General features: G+C 43.3%; 1 protein-coding gene across 5 annotated transcripts; it reads left to right on the top strand.

The window, feature by feature from the left end:
* Positions 1-5,125: 5,125 nt before the first annotated feature.
* PDCD4 (programmed cell death 4) lies at positions 5,126-23,368 on the top strand. 5 transcript variants are annotated; one of them, XM_059476805.1, is made up of 13 exons: positions 5,126-5,241; positions 8,724-8,870; positions 10,031-10,127; positions 13,437-13,733; positions 14,255-14,349; positions 16,000-16,113; positions 16,377-16,598; positions 16,856-16,953; positions 18,428-18,542; positions 19,328-19,435; positions 20,500-20,610; positions 21,345-21,484; positions 22,638-23,368. In XM_059476805.1, exons 3-13 carry the CDS (start codon positions 10,088-10,090, stop codon positions 22,696-22,698), a joined length of 1,401 nt encoding a protein of 466 aa, XP_059332788.1. In that variant the 5' UTR covers positions 5,126-5,241; positions 8,724-8,870; positions 10,031-10,087; the 3' UTR covers positions 22,699-23,368. The 5 variants fall into 5 exon arrangements, with proteins under 5 accessions (XP_059332788.1, XP_059332792.1, XP_059332789.1 ...); XM_059476809.1 differs by having other exon boundaries at positions 5,166-5,182; XM_059476806.1 differs by lacking the exon at positions 5,126-5,241 and adding an exon at positions 7,551-7,801.
* Positions 23,369-23,843: the final 475 nt, after the last annotated feature.

Below are 23,843 nucleotides of genomic sequence, written 5' to 3'. Positions count from 1 at the left end.
ACTAAAGAAGATAACCTCATCTATCTGCAGTGCTTCACAAAAGCACTGCCTTTGCAATCCTCTGGATTAAGGTTCACACTGAAGCACTCTGCCCCAGAAGCCTCTGCATCCCTGGCAGAGTGCATTTAAAGGATAAAGGCTCTCTGGGATGCAGGGGAGGCTGGTGCCAGCCAGGCATCTCCTGGGACATGTGGTTGTGGCTGCTTCCAAACCAGGAGCATTTCAACCCAAGTAATCCTTCTTTCTTCCCTCTCATTGCTCTTGAGTGTTGCTTTCATTTCAGTGTTGTGCTGCCTTTCACGTAGCCCCCCTCAGCCTGAATCAGATCCCCATTGTCTGTGTTGTCAACACAGCTGTTTAAATCCCTTCCCCCAAATTCCCCTGTCTTCCAGAAAGCTGCTGTCTGCAAGGCCCAGGCACTGCTCTGGGTTTGCAGCTTTCTGTCAGGTCCTGGACTGAGCTCAGATTTCTGTTTGGACCAGCATGAGGTAAAAATGGAAACAAACTCAGGAAAACGCTGCACTTGAGCAGAGCCTGTTGCTCCCTGGCTGCCTGCTGGAGGCTGCTGCAGCCTGAGACTGGCACTGCAGAACGAAGAGAATGATTAGCATTATTAAAAATGCTTTGCAATTATGCAGCACCTTTTCATCTAAAGATTTCAAAGCTTTGTAGCACTCACACAAAGTTACTTATTATCCCTGGCGTTTAGCAGAGTCAGGAAAGGCAGGAGAGCAGCTAAGTGACTTGCCTTAGGTCATGCAGTAAGTCGGCGTCAGAGGTGGGAACCCAGCCCCGAAGTGCTGACTGTGTGGCTCATGCCCCAGCGAGAGGACACACCCCACCTGCTCCTGCAGAGAGGGTGCCAGGCAGCTCCTCGGGGTGGGCAGAGATGGGGGAAGCACTCAGCCCAGCTGGAGCATGAGCACAGCCTGGGCAGCGCCCTGGAAACCCCTGGCTGGGAGCAGCACCCACCGTTCCCAAGCTCTGCTCCGTTCCCCAGAGCCCTGTGGCTGAGGGGCTGTCCTGGGAACCCTTGTGCCTGAGGCTGCAGTTCAGCTTGCCTTGGCATGCTGTGGGGTGGGTGAGTGCAGCCAGGGACCTGGAGGGCGAGGTGTGATGGCCCTGGGCTGAGCATGGCCACTGCAGCCCCATCTCCAGCCCCATCCCTCCTGCCCGCTGGCCATACTCACATGGGAAGGTCACAAGGACCTTCCTCAGCAGGGAACAATTCAACCTGGGGGACACCACTGAGGACCAGAGGTGGCTTTCCCTGTATCAGCACTGCCAGGCTGCTGTTCTCCCACCAGTTCTGGCTACAGTGAAGGTGCAGCAGCACTGGCGCCCTCCAGACCAGGTGGTCCAGCCTGGCAAGGAGCCTGGATGCACATTCAGACACCTGCCAGGACATCAGGAGGTGTTACACTCTTTGGCCAGCTCAGCGGGCTGGGCTGTGGGAGGCACTGGGAACCAAACCTTTATGCCCTGCAGCAGCAGAGCTGAAAATGTCAAGTCCTTGTATGCTGACACTTTTCTGGCTTCAGGCCAGTGGCAGGACTTAGGGACAGTGTCCTGTTTTCTGGGAGGAAAGTCAGAAGGAGGGAGAGGAGAGGTGGAGGAAAAAGCAGACGTGAAATGGGGTGAAGAAAAGCATGTAGACATTTAGACCTCAATGGTCAGGAAAACACCTTGGCTGAGTCTCTTGGCCCCAGTGAGGCAAAACACCTTGTTAGTGTTAACCACAAAAGGTGACAGGCACAGTTATAAATATAAAGTTTAAAAAAGAATATTCTAAAACACCGACTACTTCTGTTCCACCACTGAGCTACTTATTTTTACCCTAGAACTATAATGAAAATCCACTCTGGTCAATTTTTTTCTTGGAGACTTGAGAGGCTGCCGGTTTTTTAGTCATAAACAGTACCCTGTTCAAAATATTATATCCCATTTATGAAGGCAGGCGTGACTGATACAGCTTCAGAGTTCCAAGGGGCATATTTAAATAAGTAACAGGAACTAATCCATATAGTCAGCTTTCCTTTGGAGCCTGGGGATTTACATGTCTAAATTTCACTGGGATGAGACTCCAGGATAGGGGATAAAACTCTAGTTAACTGGTGATAAAACCCAGGAAGGGGAAAAGCTTGGAGACAGATGCTGCAGTTGAATGAATTTATACCTCAGAAATGCTACTTAGAATGAACAGTCATTGCAAGGAATCATTTTAAAAAGCAAAAGAACTGATTTGGTATAAAACTCCCTATGTCTCAAAAGGGAGTCAGAATTTTGTCTTTTAAAGGACATTAATAAAGAACAGGGAAAAGTTTTTCCTGCTTGCATAGAGCTGAAGAAAACAGGAGGAAGAAGAAATTATAGGGGATAGAGGTTAATATGCATTGGGTAAGTGCAAAACCTGAACTCACACTTTGCTTTAACTTTTGCTGAGGATGTTAATCATGTGGCTGCAGATGTGAGGGATAATAGGATGGGAGTATGGAAATGTTTGGGGCCAGGATAGAAGCAAATCTCAGGGCTGCTTCCTGCGCTGAAGGCAGAGGAACGAGCCAATCCACATGCCAGAGCTCTGGAAGAACTGGCCCGATGTCTTTAACAGGTCCCTCAGCCAGGGACAGGAGCACGGCAAACTGTACAGAAGTGAACTGATTTGGGCAAGAAGAGGCATGAAGGTTTCAGCTTAATAGCATAAGGACAGATTCAGAAAAAATGGTGAAGGAAAGGCTAGTGAAAGAGAGGGAGGTAAATGGCATGAGATGAAATGGGTTTATCACACCCATTTATCTTTCTTGGGTAAGGCAAGCTGCAAGCCATTTGCTTAGTGAAGGAAATGGGGTGGATATCACCTCTCTGGATTACATTGCACATTTCATATTGTGCCACGTGGGAAGTTCTTAAGAAAAGGGAGAGGTGATTTTGCACAAGGTATAACCCCCTTAAAGACCTGGTGTGAGAGCAGCAGAGCTGTCAGGCAGGAGGGCACTTACCTGGGGAGTGTTGAGCATCACTCTGCAGATCTGGCAAAGTGCTTTTGTAAATGAGCTTGGCACTAATGTTACTTGAGAACTGGTGAATTTGCTGATGACAGAAAATATGAAGCAACCTCAGGAGAAAGGAGGCTTGAAATATTACACAGAGAAAGGTAGATTGCAGAAAGTGGTGGTCAGAGGCACAAATGACCAAAGCCTTTCCTACAAGCTCCCTGGCAGTTCAAGCTTTGATCGCCAAGTGACTGACTTGTCAACAGTGGAACTAGGAAGTGAGAAATGCAATCCTGGAACACAGCAGGAGAGGTGCAGCCCAGGCTGCACTGAAGGCTGGGATGAGCTTGAGGAGAAGCTATCTCACTCCATTTTGCAAAGCAAATACTGTGAGCATGAGGCTTTCTCCACATAAACACTCCTAGGAAGGGATGAGAGAAGAGCTGAGGTGCTAAGGGCCAGTGCTGGTACAGAATAAATGATCAAAAGGAGGCATCAGACATTTTGATCAGAAGATCATTACCAACCATTTGACAATGTGGTTCTGGAGTGGCCTTCCCACTGCAGTCATGCATGCAAAATATTGAATTGCTTTGAGGATGGAACTTGACAAGGTCATGATAAGGATTATATCACAGGGTGCCTTTGATAGGAGACCTGATAGCACAGAAGTTCCTGCCAGTTCTAAGCACAAAGGTAAATGTTCTGCAAGCCTCTGTCCATATAAATATAGAGCATGTGATTATATTCACACAAAAAGCAGGCACATGATTTATTAATCACAGGACCTCAACTTGTCAAATAATAATTACAAGGCAATAACACACCTTGTTTTAATAAATGGCTCCCTAAGACTTTCTCCCACAGTAAACCAGTAGAAAGGGTCAATTATTCTGAGGTGGAGGTGGCATTTTGTGTTTCTGGTTGTTAGCTTTTAAATGAACTCACCGTCTGGAACTCTTAAATCAAGTACTCCCATTTTTCTGCACATTTCACAACTTCAGCCCTTTCCTGTAAAGCGTCTTTTCAGATGCGTGGTTGCCCTTTGTTAAGGCAAGAATGAACAGATGACAGCGGCAGCACGGAGCTGACATGCCCGGAACAGTCGGACGGAGCGAAGCCGCTGCTGCCGCTGCCAGGAGGGCGCACTCGGAGCCCTGAGCAGGGCAGGCTTCTTGTGCAATGTGAGGGGCAAGTCCTGGGAAGCCACGACAGAGACGGGAAGGCAGTGGTTCGGGAAAGGGTTTATGCAAAGCCATGGCAGTGGGTGACCCCTCGGTGTCCGTGCTCAGGGAAACGCAACGCGATCCCTTCTCCGAGGGCGCCCAGCCCCGATACCCAGGGCACCCAGGGCTGCAGCGCTGCCCCGCTCCCAGCTCCCGCATGGAGCTGCACGAGGGTGTTCAAATGAGCTCTAATTACTGAGCATTAAAAAAGTGAAGGCGTGTTTCAGTACCCTTTCAACCTGGAGCTGACGCTGCCTGATGAAGAAGAATGGGTGTGCTGTGTTTGCAGTTCATTTCATGAAGGCACCTTAGCAGAAGATGCAAAATTAAAAGTAATCTGAAGGGAAGGAAAGCAGAAGGCCAAGAGACAGGCAACTGAACAGAGCAGATTGATTTAACAGATATGATACATTTTTGCTGTCTGCATTATGTGTGGAAATTCTTATTCCAAGTGACACAGTAACAGACTCGACTGTAATCAAACAGCACTGCTGAGGTGTCAGGAGCACAGATGCTGCCTATCGAAAATATTTAAAACAGAAAGTAAAACTTTGAAAAATCCGCAGTGGGGAGCGCAAGGGAAATGCTCTGCGGCGTTTCTAACCCAAGGCAACTTCTCTCTGCTTTTCACTGCTCTCTCTGGTGCGGGAGGTCGGAAGCCGTGCGTGAGGCAGCCCAGCGGCAGCGCGGGCAGAGCTCGGTGAGCAGCGAAGGCCGGGCAGCCGGGGCAGGGCAGCGCGGACACGCGGTGTGCATTGTGCGCCGGGCACGGCACGGGGGAAGGGCCGCTCCACGCCTTTGGGGCAGCTCCAGCCAATGGATTCCTCCCCTGGCTGCTACGGGAGGGCTTGGCCTGCATGTGAGAAAGGGAGGGGAGAGTTTGAAAACAACCCAGCAGGCTCTAAAGGAAGGAAGACTGCTGGAGAGTGGCCTGCTCGCCTCCGTGCGAGCGTTTTGCTCCAGGTGATCGGCGGCTGTGGGGTGGAAGCGCGGCCGGGGCCGGCGGCCGAGGCGCGGCGCAGGTAACCCGGGATGCGGAGCGGGGGCCGGCCGGACACCCTCACCGCTGCCTCCAGCTGCAGACACTCCCGAAACGCTCCAAACAATTTGGGAGAATTTTTTTTGTTTGTTTTTTTAGATTTTTTTTCCCCTTTCTATGTGAGGAGGAATTTTGCTGTTTTGTTTTCATGGGGTTTTGGTGGTGTGTTTGCTATTAATATGTCTGGGGTAGGGAGGGAGGGAGCGAGTAGGTCTCTACAGCTCAGAGGTTAACATGTGATCAGCTGTTTTCTACTTATTGTAGGCAGCTTTGAGGTTAGAAAGGGAAAAAGAGGTGATGTCTATTAGTAGGCTGGTTGATACAATGGAAAAATACAAAATGTATTTCATGCACATCAGCTCTTTTTCAAGTCACAGTGCTTTAGAAATCGGAAAATATGTGCAGATGAGATTTTCAGTGATTGATAGCCCAGCTGCTAATAGAGATACTCAGCAGAAGAAAGAAAAACTATACAATTTTCTTGTCTGGAGGTGTGCTGGATGGTTTGGTGGTTTTCATCTTCTTTTGATTACTGACCCAGCTTTAGGCCTCTTGGAAGTGATCCCGACCTAAACTTTAGCAGAAAATCCTTTAGCAGTTTTCCATGGTGCTTCAAAAGGTGTAATTGGCATGATGCCATATTTTGTGCCATCTTCTCCTGTGCAGGTTCTGGTTACTGTTTCAGCCTCTCTGACACCTCTTTCTTCTTTACAGAAAAATCTCTTTAAAGCCCTACTCTGCCTTGCAGGGAAAGCTGAATCCCACCATCAGTGTTAACAGGTAGATTTAGTTTCCAAATCTCGGTGATGACACTGTGGTGGTTTGCTTGGTATGCACGAGTCAGCAAAGGTGCAGAGAACAAACCAGGAACTATTTTTTGATTGATGGAGAAATAACATCTTTTAAAGCTGCCTCTAGGTCGCGTGTGAAAAAAATCTTGTGTGAGCACTTTGGACTGTTCTGACTTGAAAAAGTCTGCAATTTAGTGTCTTCATGGGCAAGAAAAGTTTTCATTCTGTCATTTAGCTGATGGGGAAAATATCATGAAAACATGGCAATCGTGTTGCACATTCTTTTAACAGATTGTTGTCTGAGATCTTAAACCTGTTTTGGATGATTCATGCAGAGCCAGGCCAGTAAATTAATTCTGAGGCTCTAACACCAGGGAACTCTTATTTCAGGCAGAAGTGTACCTATGTGGAGTGGAATTAGATAGGAAAAATATTTAATAATACTACAAAAGTCAAGTCATAATCTGGTTAACTGAGGAGGTTACTCTCGCTGGCAGCTGGAAAATCGTGCTATGCACAAGTACCAAAGCAGAAGGGATTTGTATTTACTTCCCTCATTGCATGGGCTCTCTGGAGTGACAAATTAGGGAGAGAAGACAAAGAGTGAGCTGAGTTTTTGAGGAGAGGCCTGAATGGAGGCAAAGCACATGACAATTAGAGGAGACTGTCATCTTTAATTAGGTGTGTGCCCTCAGGCACTTCGTACAGAGTAAACAGGAGGGTAAATGTAAACTGAAACAAGGTGGGAAGTTTGGAAGGCTGTGGACCGACATGCACGGTTTGGTTGTCAATTCCAAAGCTAATCCTTAAACCTGTGTTGAGGGTTTCGGCAGGGCCGAAGGTGGCTGTGAGCAGCAGCGATCCCGCCGGACAGCGGCCGCCCTGCCCCAGCCCCGTCCCCACGCTGAGGGAAGGGCTTGTGAGGGAGGCGGCCAAAGGCCTCAGCTCCACTTCTTGGCAGAGAGACACACACAGATAAGAGGTCATAGGTTATTTTTTCTGATGGTTTTCTTCAGAAAAATTGACTTTTAATTAAAGATGTAGAACAGCACGTGGAGGAGGAACCAGGCACAGCTGCCGCGTTTCCGCGACCGCCCCAGGGCTAGCACCCAGCACCTCCAGGCGCGATGTGAGGAGCCGCTCTCGCACATCCCGGGGGCTGCCGCTCCACACCTGCCCCCTCGGCGGGCGGGCTCAGGCGATGCTCTCCCGGGGCGGGCGCTCCGGGCCGCGTCCCACAGGGCAATGGAGGATCCGGCCCAGGGGCGCCTCAGCTCCCCGCACCCACCCGCGATGGTCTCGCCCTCCCCGCTCTCCCCCGGCCGAACGCGCGCCGAGCCCTGCCCGCCGATTGGCTGCGGGGCGGGCGGCAGCCAGCCAATGGCGGCGCCGCGGGTGGCCGTGTCGCTGGGGCAGAAAACGCAGGCAGGCAGAGGGTGGGGCCGGGTGGCGGGCGCGCGCACGGCCGGCAGCGGGAGCGCGCGCGGCGGCGGCTGAGGGGACTCGGCCCGGCCCGCGGCCCTGAGGGAGCGGCGGAGCTGCGGGCGTATCCCGGGAGCTGCGGGCGCTCCCGGGCCGGGGCAGCCACTGCCAGGCCCTGCCTGTGCGCCGGTCCGGCCCCGGCGGCCTGAGCCCTCGGCCCCGCTCCCGGCGGCCTGCAGCCCTCGGTCCGGCGGCCTGAGCCGTCGGTCCCGCCCGCTCCTCAGCGCCGGCGCTGCGCCGCCGTTGGTCCCGGCCGGCGGCACGGGTTTGGTAGGAGTACCGAATCTTCCCGTGGCTTTTGTGTGTGCGGCTGCGAAACAGCAGCTGCTGTTGGCAGGTCTCCAAGCTTCGGTAACGGGGGGGTGTTTGCCTAAAGTTAGCGAGAAGGGAAAAGTGCATGCTCTGTGAAAGTTACTCGGGGATGCTTTGCCCCTCGGGAGGTCTTGATAACTTTTGGAAGCTTTGTCCTGCTGCGTGTGTTGTTCTAAAGGTCTTTGTGCCTGCTGAGGTAGATTTGCCTGTTTAGGTGAAGGGCAAGAAATGGTAGTGGGTACAGAGCACCGAACATGTTTCATCGGTGGATTTCAGTGACTTAAAAAAATACCCTTGTCTTATGAACTACTTTAAAAGTACTGTTCATGTCACTGATTCATCTTAAAAATTGCCATGGTGTTTATGTTCTGCCTAAAGTGGCTTCTGTCCATTTTGTTCCTGTATTATCTCTTCCGAGATGGATTCTGATGTTTTAAAAGCACTTTTGCAAATTGTGTTCCATAGTTTTATCAGTAGTGCTGTATGATGTAAGTCTGCAAATAAGAAAATGATGTGGTTTGGAGACAGTGATAAAATCCCAGCATCCTGAAGCTCCAGAATCTTCTGGTTTGAGTTAGTGAGAAGGTGCATTGCTAAACTGAGAGTGTATCTCCTATCTCCTGATCAGTGTGACAGCAGGCTGTAAGGCTTGGATATTCCATCACGCTTGTTATAATCAAAGCAGGGTGCTGAATCTCAGAGTGGTACTACGTGGAAGTTGGGTTGTTATTTATTATGTTGCCACAGGTGGAGGATTTCAGCTAAGGTCCTGTACAGGAAGAGCATTTCTCCCCTTGAAGTTTAGAACTTGGTTACAAATGATGAAAGCTGTGATTATTATTTAACACAGGTTTTGTCCTTTTTTTGTTTTTTTCCCAAGAGGTGGACAACTGATGGAACGTTCCACTAGGAAGGACAAAACTGTTCTTTCAAGGTAGTTTGTGTGGATTAGACTGAGACCTGCACAGAAAAATATCTCAACCAACAGTGACTGGAACACTTGAGAACTCCTGAATGATTGCTTGAGGTAACTCACGAAAAGTGTTGATTTAAAAAAATGTGTGGGGCAGGGAAGACTTATTGCACAAGGCTGGGAACTGTTTGGTTGGCATTAGGAAATACAGGACCATGACAGCTGAATGCTGTGCCCCAAACCAGAGTTTCTTTATTGCCAACGGTCTGGGATGAATCATTTGCCATTAATGGGTCTGTGGCAGGCAAGTGGGTATGAAAGGGGAAAACCAGGGAAGAGAAAAGGGGAAGGGAATGCAGTTGTTTGGTGTCACAATCTTGCCACTCAACAGTGAACAGTTTTCAGGGCAGCAAAGAATGAGAGGGGGAAAAAAGGGCTCCTGAATTCCTATGGGACAGACACAAACACCAGTAATTCTCCAAGGCCTCTGAAGGGATTTGTGAAAATGTTGCAGGTGAAGAAGTGTATGAGGGAATTCTGGCACTGCTTAATATTTTGTGTACATAAAGTAAAGATGGATGATGCCATCCTCTTCACAGTAACATGAGTTGATTTGGAGAATAGCAGCTACTAGGAAGGGGGAGAAAGAGGAGCCAAAAAGAGAAGTGTTTAAATGAGAACTTTATCCCTTGCAGATTGAATGGTGGTTGCAAGGAGTGTTTGAAGGGTGCAGAAGCACAGATGTGAAAACTTGATAGCTGTATGTACACATACAGCAAAAAAAACACCGTGTCCTTGAGGGGAGGATCAAAAATTAGCTTGTTTTCTAAGGGCTGGGCTGAACTCCATATGTTGGTGCCATTTTATCAGCATCACTCACATGAAGAACGTTTCTCTTGTGGGTGCAATTATAACACTGTTATTGTACATTCATACAGATAACCACTTGGCAGAACAGGACAGTCTGAGTTGATAGAGGTGGCTTTTATCAGCTAAAAAAAGCTGTGTACATGGGGCTGTTAGCCTTAAAATAACGGCTCTTGTCCCATTTATAAGCAGCAGAGCTGAGAGCTGCTAAGGCATCCAGGCTTAGGTGTGCTGGAGGGTGGTGCCTCTCTCTTGCTGCACCATTTACCTTCCCAGCAACTTTACAGCTGCTTCTAATAGTTAATTGTAACTGAAGCCCTCCCATTTTTATATTTTGTGAGTGAAGCCTTTGCATTTCACTTTGATCTAGTGGTTTTTGTTCTTTAAACTTCTCTGTTTCTGTTTAGGCCTTGGAGGGAAAACATTAAGACTTTACATTTCACAGTCAGCTCTCTTAAGCAGCTATGGAAATAGAAAAGGAGCACATTTACATTACCCCAACAGGTAAGTAATATATTCAATTGGTTTGAGTTTTTTTAAACTTAAAGTTGCTTAGCTGACCAGAAGGGCTCTCTGTAGAAAAAATGCATCACCTGAGAATTTTTTTAACAATACTGATTTAGAAAATAAAATAATCAAAACCTTACAGAATAATTCCTTCAATTGTATATCAAAGAACCCTGCTCTATTATGTTTATTTAAGTTTTATTAAAATAAAAAGTTAGCATTTCTGTAAGTTACTGGGTAGTAGTTGTACTTTTCTCCTTATCATCTGAGTTCAAGTAGTGCTGGTGTGAAGAAAAGGATAAACTTAAAAGTAAAATGTGTAGGTGTGTTTAAATTCTGCTTTTATGCAACAATTTACCTTAGAATTAGGGGAAACAAATGTGGAAGGGCTTGGCTGGAAGTGGGCTGACATGGGAAAAATTTAGGAAGTACACATTAGAGACTGCCATGAAATGGACTCTTTTGTCCATATCACACATTTATTTTATGATGCTTAGTCAAGGTAACACAGATTCATGTTGTTTTCTGTATCTTCCAAAGGTTGTGATGGTCTGCCCTGACTCTTTCATGTCAAAGAGATTTTAAGTGTTTTTTAGAATAACATGTATCTATTTTAAGATGGTGGGTAATGCAGTTGAGGTGGCAATATACTCCATATGATTTCTGATATTTAACAGAATTAGGTTAGTGCAGAAGACACCTTGGTTGTCACCATTTTAGAATTATATATGGCTAATGGGTGGAAAGCTGCAGGAGAGCTGGGTTGGCAAAGTTTGGACAGTTAAAATTGGTAGAAGGCTTTGTTAACAAAGGTAGCCCATAAAAGCACACATTTTAACTGAGCCTGCTAGGCTGAATGGCAGGGTAATGAGATAAATTTGGATAACTTCTTAATATATAGTAAGCAAAGTATTAAATTTGATTGAAGACTGTTGCTGCCTATATATGTATATGTTCTGTGAGGTGAAAATAAGAAGCTAGAAGGAAGATCTGCACCATTTGATAGGTTCTTATTATTTTATTTTATTTTATTATACAAGTTTTTGGAAAATAGTATGTGTGTTTAGTCTGTTCTTTGAAGCCTAACTAGGTAACTAATAGTGGAGGACCAGTTGGTTACCATATTATAGAGAAAGAGGCTTCAGCTGGAAGTTACAGTGTTATATAAAACCCAGTGTAGTAAGAAATATTAATTCTTCTGGGTTTCCTGTGGAGGATTTCTTTTAGTCTTGAACCTGAGATCAGGGCTGTGTAAGGAGGTTGGACTGTAGCCTCCCTTTTAATCCTTAGCTGTCAGAGTCAGGGCTGACTTGTGTTAATTGTTGGCAGTTTCCTTTGGAAACTGAGAAAGGAGTAAGTGGTCTTTGAAGAGTGGAGTTTCTGGACAGCCAGAACTCAGGTGTAAACTGGAGAAATTCATGGGAGACTGAGCATGAAGAAGAATTACAGTGGATTTGACTGAGAGGAGCTGGTTGTTGCTGATGGGGTCTCCTGGGGAATGAGAGGAAGGAAACCTGTTTGGGTTTGCTCTTTTTTTCCCCTCTGTTAGCTTTATGCAAATCCTTCATTGTTTTATTAAAATGTTAGACAAACAGAGAAAACCGCTTGTGAGAAATCTTTTCCTGGATGTGATGCATGCTTTTCTTTTTTAGCTTGCTGCAAGCATAAAAGGAATGCTTTTGTGGGAGTAATGAGTGGAAAGATGAAGCTTAGCCTGGAATAGCTGCACTATTGCTTAGCTGTAGCATTCACATCTCTGGACACCAGTATCTAAATGTTATTTCTTTGATCACAAAGGAGGCAGTTCCATCAACTTTTGCTCTGCTTAATATAATCTTTGATATGGGTAAATACTTGGAGATTGGCAATATTTTATTAGTCCACTTGGCTTTAAAAACAAATGTTCGTGAACTTGTTTCAAAGTGAAAAAAAACACAATTCTGAGAAATATTGCCAAATGCAGGTTGCTGATGAGCAGGTATTGGAAGGGTGAATTAATATGTTAGCTAAGTTCAAATGTAAATTTTGAATACTCTTCATATTCTGGGTTTATGGCAGTGAACTCTTCTGTAAAGCGGTTTTGGAAAAGCAGCTTCTTCTGAGTGCCCTCATCTTGCCCTGCTAGTGTTGGGGCTCTGGGTTGTCTTTAGTGCTCTGCTCAGTTCTGAAGAAATGGAGAACTGTGTAACAGAGAGCTGAGGCTGTTCTCTGTGTCTTCTAATTTGCAAAGACTCCCAGGGTACTCACTGAAATGTAAATTGATTCTCAGGTGCTTTTTCTTTTCTTCTTTTTTTTTCTTTTTTTTTTTTTTTTTAATCTTGATTAGTTAAGAAGGGGAAGAATAGCTTGTGAAAGCTTTTGTTTATAATGCTCTAAATAAGACATTCTGCTGAACCAGACAGCAGTAGTGGGGGACAACCTTAACTTTGTGAAGTAAGACTTTAGACCTAAACGTTAAATGTGCTTCCTCAGAGAGTGAAGTTATTGTATATCTCGGTGCTCCGAGATATTTACAGATCCTCAAGTAGTGAGAGAGTTTTTTGTTGGGTACAAAACAAATGTATTATGTGATTGTGTTGTGTGTAGAAGCAGTCTTGACAGAAGCTACAGTGAGAGACAGTCCATAGAGAAGAGAGATCCCACTGATTCACAGGACTGTATATTCTAGGAGTCTTCATTACCAAGCTCTCCAAGCTTTGTAGTGAACAGCATTTTTCCCCCATAACTTCAAAACCAAAAAATAAAATGAGTACTGTTTTAATTTTCTTCTACATCTAAATTGTTGCTTTTCTTGCTAGTGAGCTGTGTTTGAAATTCCTTTAATTGAATAAGGGGAATGTTGGTTGATGACTTAGGGAGTTAATTTCACTTTGGTGATGAGTCTTGTAACATTGGTAAGTTCCTACAGAATTTACTGAATTGGCAGTTTCATTTGTTTCTAAATCAAGGGAAGAGTGGGAGGAGTGAGAACGAGGCACTTAGATCTATGCACTTAGGAGTTGGGATAGTTTTTGTTTAACAAGGGTGGGGTTTTCTGTGGTTTATGTATTTATGTATGGTTTTATTAATTTGCTCTCCAGCTCTTGACTTCTGCTCTGTTTAGATTGTGGATATTTTGTGCAGGGGAATAAGGAAGTCCTTATTACTGCAGTATGCAGACATACCTTAAAAACAACCTCTGCCTTTACCCTGTTGAAAACAAGAGTTCTATATGATCTTACAATCCTTTCTAAGTGGAATGTGTTTTGGTATTCTGACATAAAACTGTTTAAAACTATAAGATTTTTTTTCTGTCTTCTTTTTAAGAACTTGAGAATCTAAATGATGCTCCATTTTCTGGTGATGAAGAAAGTGGTGGGTCTGAGGAACGAAAAACTGAAATCAATGGAAATTGGATTCCCGCAACTTCCATTACTGAAGCCAAAATAAACGCTAAAGCAAAGAGAAGGTTGAGGAAAAACTCCTCTAGAGATTCTGGGAGAGGAGACTCTGTCAGTGAGAATGGAGAGACACTGAAGGTTGGAGTTGTACCAACGAGCCCAAAGGGGAAACTCCTGGACAGGCGATCCCGCTCTGGAAAGGGCAGAGGTCTACCAAAGAAAGGTGGGTATGGCTTAGTGGAGAGACTACAATGAGAAAGATAAAGGTTTGTTCAAAGCACAGTGCATTTTTTTCTGCTGGGAATTATTTTCATAAATCACAATCTCTGTGCAGGCTTTTGGCCCTTTATGTTATTTAGTGGGTGGCAATAGCAGGTGGCAGCAAATCTAATATGTCAACATCTGTTTTTGAGGGAATTACATTTCCTTAGCAGGCTTAATACACAAATCTGAACTGCTCATGGTTCATGGGACTGTTACTAATGCAAATTGAAATCATGATTGTACTTGAAAATACAGTTTCAACCTTCAGGAATTCCTGTGCAGTCCATACTGCTTCTAATGTCTTTCTGCAAAGTGATGCAAAGTGGCTGAGGAAGTGGGAACTTGTCAGACAAACACACACTCTTCAGCATGTATTGTTAGTCAGGAGATGGGCACAAGCAGTGAAAGAATGCTGTGTTGAACTCACAAGTGTTGTTTGTAGGCTGGTGGTCCTTACTTATTCTCCCATATTTTTGCCAGGTGGAGCAGGTGGTAAAGGAGTGTGGGGAACACCAGGTCAAGTGTATGATGTGGAAGAAGTGGATATTAAGGATCCTAATTATGATGATGACCAGGTATGCCAGTAGTTTCTTTGCAGTGTTGGTTTATATTTCCTTTTATCAATTTCAATGGCCTTGTGAGTAACATGAATGTCAGCCTGGCTACACTGAAATGCTCATTTTTATGCTCAAGAACAGATTTTTGGCCAGTAAAAAGTCAGCTGGTGTAGAAGTCACAGAGTAATACTCACAAATCTTATTCCCAAGCCCTCTTTCTGTGCCTGAGTAAGCAGCATCCCTTTCCCACGTGTGTTCTCCACTGCTGTTTCCCACAGAGGTGGATGTTGCAGTGCTGCTCCATATTGCACACAAACACTGTGTTAAAATTGCAACACAGACTTGCTCAAGTGGGGAGGTTAGTGGGGACAGTGTCCTTTATAATAATATAATAATCCCTGTATTTCCAGCCTGCCCAATGTCTTGTCTGCTTGGTGTAAACACTTCATGAAGCTGATAGCTTGGACAGTTTGTTGACATATGTTTAGAATATGTTATGGAAGATTGTATCTTACAGCCATATTACTGAGAGAAGGGGAGAGAAAGCAAAGCTTATTGAGCAGAGGGCTTTCCATCATTGAAAGGGAAATGGTGATTAGGAGCACAGCTTGCTGAAGTCTCTGAGATCAGATCAATTGCAAGACAGACCATCAGTACACTCTGTGTGACATAAGCAGAGCAATGGTGGTGTCCTTTGAGTAGAGGCTGTTTGCTGTAGCCATAGCTGCTGAAGGTATGGTATGTGAGAATATCAAAATCTTCTTCCAGGATCAATTTTCACTAAAATTTGACACTTTACATTACATTAACAGAAACAGCCATTAAAATGGAGCTGAGAAGTGTATAGAACAAAGTCTAATGAAGAATGAGCATTCTGTGGAACTTTGATATGATGGACGGATAGGTTTTTTTATTTCTTCCATACTTCTTGATCATGAAAAGTTTCTTTCCATTAAACATTGGTTGAAAAACGTCTTTGATCATATGTCTTTGTTCAGCTCTGTAATATTGCTCTGATTGCTGCTTCTGTAGGTGCAGAATAGGGAACTAAATTAGAGTGGGGAGATGTGGTGCTGCTGGAGCTCTGCTGGACAGGTGATACATGAGGCAGTTGCTGTGTGCCTCTTTTTTCCCCTTCAGGGAGTGCCTTTGCTCACTGATGTTGTGAAAATGCCTTTTCTGTGATTTGTGCATGGCACCACCTGTCTGGTCACAGAGTCACCGAGGAGGAGGGAACAAGGCAGGGCTCCTGCCAGGGACAGGAGTGCCACTTGCAGGGGAAGGTGCTGTGGCACAGCCAGCTCTGCTGGGCTGGGCCAGGAGCTTCTGCTGCTCTCCCTTCAGGATGGAGGCACTTGGCCTCTGCTCCTGTGGCATCAGCTGAATCCTAGGAACCCAGTTTGGTGTGTTTACCATTGTTTAACAGTAAATTCAGCCTTTCAGTTAAATTGAGCTAACAGTAAAGTCAAAATATAAAGAAGTATGACAGTTAGCCACCATTATCTGCACTTCTATAGTAGAGACAGAGTCTAATGTTTTTTGGCAGAATATTGACTACCAAGAATGAAGTATTAAGGATTAAAAGCCCACTATTTTGATGCTATTAGTGCTGCATAAGTTGCAAGAAAAGACAATAAGGATATCTGCTTCTGTTGCCTTTTAAAACAGGAGAACTGTGTCTATGAAACAGTAGTTTTACCTCTTGATGAAAGAGCATTTGAAAAAACTTTAACACCAATCATCCAGGAGTATTTTGAACATGGAGATACCAACGAAGTTTCGGTATGTTATGTGCCTTTTTATTTCTGTGTGTTAGGGGTCAAAGCTGTAGCATACAGGGTAGTGCAATTGCCAGCTGTGAATGCATTTATAGAGAAGTTTGCAAGAAATATACTGTAAGAATAGCCAAGCAGTTATACTAATTATGTGAGCAGAAGCATATATGTAATTGTATAAGCACATAAATATATATTTGAGGTCTATTTATATATTTAAATAATAAAAATTATGAAATCTCACTGTTTTGTTTTTCAAACCTTATCTAGGAGATGCTGAAGAACTTAAACCTTGGTGAAATGAAATACAGTGTGCCAGTGCTGGCTGTTTCCTTGGCATTAGAGGGGAAGGCTAGTCACAGGGAAATGACATCTAAGCTTATCTCTGACCTTTGTGGGACAGTAGTAAGCAAAACTGATGTGGAAAAATCCTTTGATAGACTGCTCAAAGAACTACCCGAATTGGTGTTGGATTCTCCCAGGGCACCTCAGGTAAATTTGTAAATCTTTATGCCAGTAGTCAAAAGCTTTTTGTGGCTGAAATAGATCAAATAAAATGAAATACTCTGTGTTTTGAAAAATACCAATTGATTTTCTTACTGTCTGTAATCCTCTCCCAGTTACCCAGGCTGTGTTTTCACTTTGAAACAGCTCATTTAAATAAAGCCTGGAAACCAAACACATAATTATCTACTTAAAACTTCTTTGAAATTCAGCATTTAATAAAAAATGTTTCTGTTGTGTTGCAGTTGGTGGGCCAGTTCATTGCTAGAGCTGTTGGAGATGGGATCCTAAGCAGTACCTACATAGATGGCTACAAAGGCACTGTGGATTGTGTCCAAGCAAGGTAATTTCCTTACTTTCTCTATAGTTATCCTTGACATCTGGAATAGAAAATGATCAGGACTTTACAGCTTCAAAATAAATCATGCACTTCTTGAACTTTTTTTTTTTAATTTGAAATTAAAAAAAAAGCCCAAAAAACCAACAAAATCCAGAATGACTCAAGTCAGAAGAGAAACACTGAGTTCTGAAAAATGTATTAATACATTTGAGTTATCAGGTTTGTTGTCCAGCGTATGTTCAAGAGTGAAAAATGAGCTGTAAGAAGAAGTGGTTATGGAAGGTTTTGTCTTAGAAAAAGCTTTGATGTGATTAATGGGTAAATATAGCATCAGGGCAGCTGCTGTAAATATATTGTGAAATACACAAGGGATTAACTGTTTTGCCTTGCAAAGGTTTGAAGCCTGTGCAGTGATTTCCGAGACTTTCTCTGTAACGCTGTTTGTTAAGAAGTACAATTGTTTTCCATGTCAGTGTGAGAAGTTTGAAGGAGCAGTCTCTGACAAAGAGGGATGTTTTAATAATGAGTCATGTTTTTTCTTACCCCCATAAGTGTATGTTTCAGGCCTGATATGGAGGTGCTGAACTCTTGTTTCTTCCAGAAGTTGCATTTGCAGTGATTATAGTTTGGCACTTTCAGAAGGAGGAGCAGTTCTTAGCTGCCTACCTTGGGGGCTCAAATTGAGAAAATTGTCTGTCACTTATATAAATGTGTCCTGTGATTTGAGGGATTGTAGCCTGCATTCTGCACATCTGGGATGCTTTGCTGCCTTTGTTATTTCTTGGCCAGTCTTTCCTGCTCATTAAATCTTGGTGAATAGAGTTATTGTTATTGGCTTGCCCCCAGCATGAGGGCTGGGAGAACTGTTCCTCCTTTACATGGACGGTACATACTGTATCCCAGACTTCTTTTTTGTCACCTCACTTCCCTTTTTATACTTTTTTCAATAAACTGGCAGGCATCCCTAGCTTGTGCTATTTTTCCAACTACATATTTACCTTCTGAAGTGTTTTCTTTGGCTTAAATTCTCAAGGTTTCATAATTCTTCAGACTGAAATGGAAAATAGTATTTCAGTAGAAAACTGTTCTTGAGCGTGGCAGCGACTCAGGCCTTTTTTGTTTGAGATCTACCTGCCAAGCTGCATTCTTGGAGGAGTCTGGATAAAATCCATGTCTGCATAATAAAAATATTCAGGTGTTTTTTGTGAGGATGTTTCAGGTTCTGCATTGGTGATTTAATCTACTGCCATCACAGCATTGTTACCTGTCCTTGGTATGAGCAGCAGTGTAAGGTGACAGAAGGGCGATGTGGGGAGTTTATATTTTGCTGGTTTTATGATCTGGATGGTCACCTGCTAACCCTGACCCCTTCCCAAAGATCTGGTAGCTTTGTCTGAGGAGCTGTGGCCATGGGGGCAGTTGCAGGTGCATTAATGGAGTTCTGTGATGAGGTTTAAAGCTCTGCCTCTGCCTTTAGAGCTGCGCTGGACCGCGCCACGGTGCTGCTGAGCATGAGCAAGGGAGGCAAGCGCATCGACAGCGTCTGGGGGGCTGGAGGGGGCCAGCAGTCTGTCAAACACCTGGTCAAAGAGGTAAGGCCACAACTCCCCACTCTCCTGTGGGCTGCTGCTCTGAGCTTCTCTGTTTGGGGTAGAGGGAACAGGGACGAGTATCCCATACTAAAATGATGTCTTACGTCATGAGTGTTGGCTTTGTAGATAATTTAGTTGATTTCGTAGTATTTGTCACTGGTGGGAGCATGCTAGTACAACATTCTGTATTGCAAGTATATGTTTATCTTTGCTTCAAGCAAAACTTGTAAGCATTCAGATTTTTAAGACCTCACAGTATAAAGTGATGAAGTAATTAAAAGAGCCAAGATGAAACTGGCTAAACTAGATAAACTATTATATTTTGGCATTGCTGATCAAAAGCACAGTAATAACTGAAAAAAGAGAGAGGAAGAAAGAGGAATGTTCAGAGATCCATGCTATAAAGTAAGCAGGTTTAAAGGAAAAGGTCATGTTACAATTTCTAGGTTGGGAGCCTAACAGATGATAGGAGGAGGCATTCAAGGGAGAGGATAAACTTAATGCCACCCACATGCTCCTTTTATGGTGACACACAGCTTATAAAACAATGATTTTGGTGTTTCTGTATCAACACTGTGGATAGGTATTTGGCTTACACTGTGTTCCAGGTTACTGATAATGTCTCCGCTTAATTAATGCCTAAATTTAATTAAATTTATAAAAGCATTGGCAGCAAGTTTGAGGAACTAACTTGCTGCTGGGTTGCTAGTGGATTATCAAAATGGTTGACAGCTTTTACATTTTATCTCTAATTAGTGTTGGGTTTTTGTTTTCAAATTCAATAGATTGATATGTTGCTGAAAGAGTATTTGCTTTCTGGCGATGTATTGGAAGCAGAACGCTGCCTTCAGGAACTGGAAGTACCCCATTTTCACCATGAACTTGTATATGAAGTAAGGAGAAATCAGGTCCCTTTAATAATTGTTGGTGTTTTGATGTGGGCATGCAAATAATAGAACTGGCATCTGAAGCTTAGGTTGCTTGCTCTGTTATTTGAATAACTAAATTGTTTCATGTAAAGTTAAAGGTTTGTGTGTGCACTGTGCAACAAGTAAGCTGCTGCTGACTCTGGGAAGATCCAGAAGTAATTTCTGGGGGTTAAATAGTTGAGTTCAGATTATTATAAGTTCCTGAAAATAAGAGCTCAGTTTATTTTCTGCTGAGGAATAGCAACAAAGAAAATCCTCCCATGCTTTGTTTTGGTGTTTATTTCCTTCTAGTTTCAGATATCTGGGTATTCTAATGGGTGTTACCTGTTTTTGTTAAGTTATAGAGCTTCCTTTTTCAGGGTGGGATTGTTTCACCCAGCACATTTGTAAAAGCTTACATATTTCAGACCCAGCCTATATGGGAGGCTGTTCCCATTTGTACTGTTTTTTCTGCCAAATTGAGAAATGGTTGTTTACCAATAAAGCTGAACACCCACAATCTACAAAATTTCCTTTTCAGTAAATTGACTTGTAATAGAAAATTGCTTCACAATAGAACTACAGAATCATTTCAGTTGATGGGGGTTGTGCAGGATTGTAGATTTTAAGCTTCTGGGTCCTCCTAAAATCACAGATAACAAACCCCCATGGATACAAAATTAAAATCCCTTGGATACAAAATTAATTTCACAAAATTAATTAATTGCCATCTGTACTGCAGCAGCCATATGGATATAGTTATGTAGTGCTGAAACCAGATAGAGAAAGGCAATGCTTTTCACTCTGTCTAGTCCTTTCTGGTTTTTCATACCTTTTATCTTATCCAAAGGATTTCATTAGTTTTTCTTTTCTAATAATAATAATAAAAATATCAAACTGAAGGCGTGAGTGCATGTAGCAAATGGGCTTTTTTACCCAGAAAATTCATAATGACACATTCAGTCCTTTCTGTACCTCATATGCTCACACACCTTGTACCTGAGCCAGTGTTTTCATTTTAGTCAAAACACTTGCACGGTTTCTTTTAGGCCATTGTACTGGTTTTGGAGTCAACTGGAGAAAAGACCTTTAAAATGATACTGGATTTGCTGAAAACTCTGTGGAAGTCTTCTGTCATTACTGTGGACCAAATGAAAAGAGTAAGTATGGCATTTAGAGAACTTTGTAAAAGGTCTTCCAAAATTTCCATCTGCCCTTATGCAGTTAAATGGTTAAAACTAATAATCTAAAATGCTGACATATTGCTTCATCTTTTAAATTTGTCTTTTTATCTGGTAGTTCTTTGTAACTGAAGTAGTACAATAAAGGCCTACTAATTACAAATGTCAAGTAGAGCAGTATAAAAACCAGTATTTTCAACAGTTGGAACCATCTGTGACTTCTCAGGATGAGTACAGACAGCAATTCTGTCCCAGGGCAGACTGGAGACCACACCAACACTGGCATAAAAATTGACCCAGCTGTGTTGCTGGTGGGAAGTGATGAAGTCATCTCTGTTTTCCCCAGTCTCCCCTGCTGCATAAACTTGTGTTGGTCATTTGTGGCTGCATTTTGTTCACTTACATGGAAGACATTCATTTTCTTCCCATGTTACTGCCCTTGTAGTAACAGGCAGGTTAACATACAGATTTCAAACTGTGAATTTCTGACTTCCTTAGAAGTTAAAAGTTCAGGTTGTGTTTTTATATGGATATTTGTATAATGGTATGGGCTGATATTATATACCTTATTTCTCTGCTGACTTATAGCTGCAATGCTTTAGGTTTGTGAAACCATATAAAAAAATAAATCCTCTGGAATGCAGAAGGGTATTTAAAAACATTGTAATAAATCATAAAATAACCCAATGATTATGTGAATCCTTACACTGCAGGGATATGAACGGGTTTACTGTGAAATCCCAGACATTAACCTGGATGTGCCACACTCCTATTCTGTGCTGGAGCGCTTTGTGGAGGAATGCTTCCAGGCTGGAATCATCTCCAAACCACTGAGAGACCTCTGCCCCTCCAGGTACTTCTTTCATTGCAGATAGGAAAGGCTTTTCATTCCTGTCATAGGGTACAGAAAGCAGCATCTGGGGACCAAAGTGTTGCTGATTGGAAACTGGAGGATGGACCAACAGTTGGACTGGAAAAATATGTATTAAGAAGCTGCACTGATGTGAATCCCAGGTAGCACCCCTCAGTGCTCCTCAGAGGATAAAGGCTGCCTCTCCTCAGGTTTCCTGATTTGCTTGGTAGAAATCAGTGCAGCACCAAGCTGGAAGATCCAGGTGTCACAATGGTCCATGTAGGTGACAGAGGAAAACTGTCAGTTATACTGGGGAAACAAAAAAATAATCCTTTAGAAATGGTTTAAACTTATCAAAACAGCATGAGTAGAGTTCTGAGATGAGACAACCAATCCTAATATTTACATAAAATGGAACAGGACACTAATAGGGGATAAGCTCTGCACACCCCATTCCTCATATCTGTCCTGTGATTTGTTTAATGCTTTTGGGGTTTTTTTTGTTTTGTTATGGCTTGGTTATTTGTAGCATAAATGATGCTGTGTGAACTGTACCTAAGCAGTATGGTGTTACCTCCCTACTGGTCACAAAACTGTTAAAAAGTTTCATTTCCTCTGGGGAATATATGTAATTTTTTTAGTAGTATATAAATACTATTATTCACAGTTTTATGCATTGGGAATAGTATTTATTTGACAGGTCTTTTCTATTTTGGTGTTTTGTTAGAGTTCTTAAATGTGATAAATTTGGATCTTGGAATGTTAGCATCTTTATCAAGAACAGCCTCCATTTGTGGACTTCACACTTAAAACTCTGTGTGTGTGTGTTGGTATGAAATGCTTTGCAGGTTTGGGTGTGTGGGAGGATAGAGAGTCATCACTGCATCAAAAGCTTGATTATGCTTTGGTTACCATTTATATGTTGAGAAGCATTTTTGGTTTATGTACTTCAGTTTTAAGTAAAAACCCACCATTCCTAGGTTTCCAAACCAGCATTTTTAAGCAGCTGAGCTGACATTGTGATCACTGCTAACCCTGCTGAACTCACACTTTATATTTGACTTCCAAGACCCAAGGGAAGATTGTCCTCAGCGATAAAAACCAAGCAATGCTACTGTAAATGACTGAAAAGAGACTTTGTACTTTCTTACAGGGGCAGGAAGCGTTTTGTGAGTGAGGGAGATGGAGGTCGTCTGAAGCTGGAAAGCTACTGAAAGTGAGACCTGCCTCCTGCAGCCCTGCAAGGGAACATAGCTCCTGTCCATGTATACAGCACGCATGCTCCTCTGGTGTGTGTATGGATGCACCTCTGGGACTGACCAAATTTAACAGTTGCTTAGCACAGTTCGTATTTTTTTAAGAGCACATGTTTTGGGTACAAATTGTTTTCTTTTTTTTTTATTTTTAATAGTTTTGTAAATTTCAGGAAGAAGTGTTCTTTCTTTGGGCATATAGTAGAACAACTAGCCACTCTGCTGTGGTGGTGCCTTGAAATAAGCTATCTCTGTATGTGCCATGTTTATGACCTAATCATTCCATGTGTGCATCGATGTCTGACTGCCGCTCGCTCTTTCCAGGACAGTGCTGTCATCATAAAATCACTGGTTTATACAAAGCTTTATTATAGAAGGGTCAAGTTAAGCTGCTGTGATCCCATTTCCATTGCTGCTAAAGAAATACTGTGCTTTGGGAGTTAAAAAAAATTAGCAGTTTCTTTGTTTTAAAGAGCCCAAGAAAATACAGCTGGGGCACAAGACTAATTCATCTGTTTCAGGGCAGAACACTGGTTGGTTTCAGCCCCCATGTACCAAACTTGTCTTTTTTTCTATGTAACTGGAAAAGTGAAAAGTTCTGGTAAAACATATTAAAAATATTTTTTGTGAAGCTCTTGTTTCTGCCTCCTTTTTATTTATTTTAAACAGAATAAATTAAGCAGTACATCTAATGCTGCCCTTTGGTATTGCAATCAGGAGGAGAGCACAGAATAATTAAATTCATGGCAAATGAGTATTTACCAGAATGTTTTGGAAAACACGACTGACTTGCGTAGGAGCGTCCAGGCTGGCACAGATACTGTGAACCTGTCTTTGCAGCAGAGCTTCGTGCCAGCCCTTGCTCAAGAACAAGATGGATCTAAGAATGATTCGCTTCCAGGAACTCGGTAGAGCCTCTCCTTTGTTTTTCAGTTTCACGTCAATATTTCAGGTGTTCTGAAATGCTGGGAATAGCCATTCCAGGCCGGGAATAGGCTGTGCTCTAGGAGCCAAGCGCTTCAGTGCTCAGGCGGGTCTGGTAACCCCGGCTTGGAGCAGGGGATGTGGAACTCGCTTCCTCCCGTCTGTCTTTTCTGGTACCTCTA

This window comes from Ammospiza nelsoni, chromosome 8 (genome assembly GCF_027579445.1).
Source record: "Ammospiza nelsoni isolate bAmmNel1 chromosome 8, bAmmNel1.pri, whole genome shotgun sequence".
In the NCBI taxonomy this organism is placed as follows: Eukaryota; Metazoa; Chordata; class Aves; order Passeriformes; family Passerellidae; genus Ammospiza; species Ammospiza nelsoni.
Note: the sequence above shows the minus strand (reverse complement) of the source record. Positions and strands in the feature narration are given on the sequence as shown.

Coding starts and splice junctions, on each gene's coding strand:
- PDCD4 (XM_059476805.1), top strand. CDS start 10,088: ATGGAAATAGAAAAGGAGCACATTTACATTACCCCAACAG. Junction 13,734..14,254: donor CAGAGGTCTACCAAAGAAAG/GTGGGTATGGCT, acceptor TATTTTTGCCAG/GTGGAGCAGGTGGTAAAGGA. Junction 18,543..19,327: donor TCAAACACCTGGTCAAAGAG/GTAAGGCCACAA, acceptor CAAATTCAATAG/ATTGATATGTTGCTGAAAGA.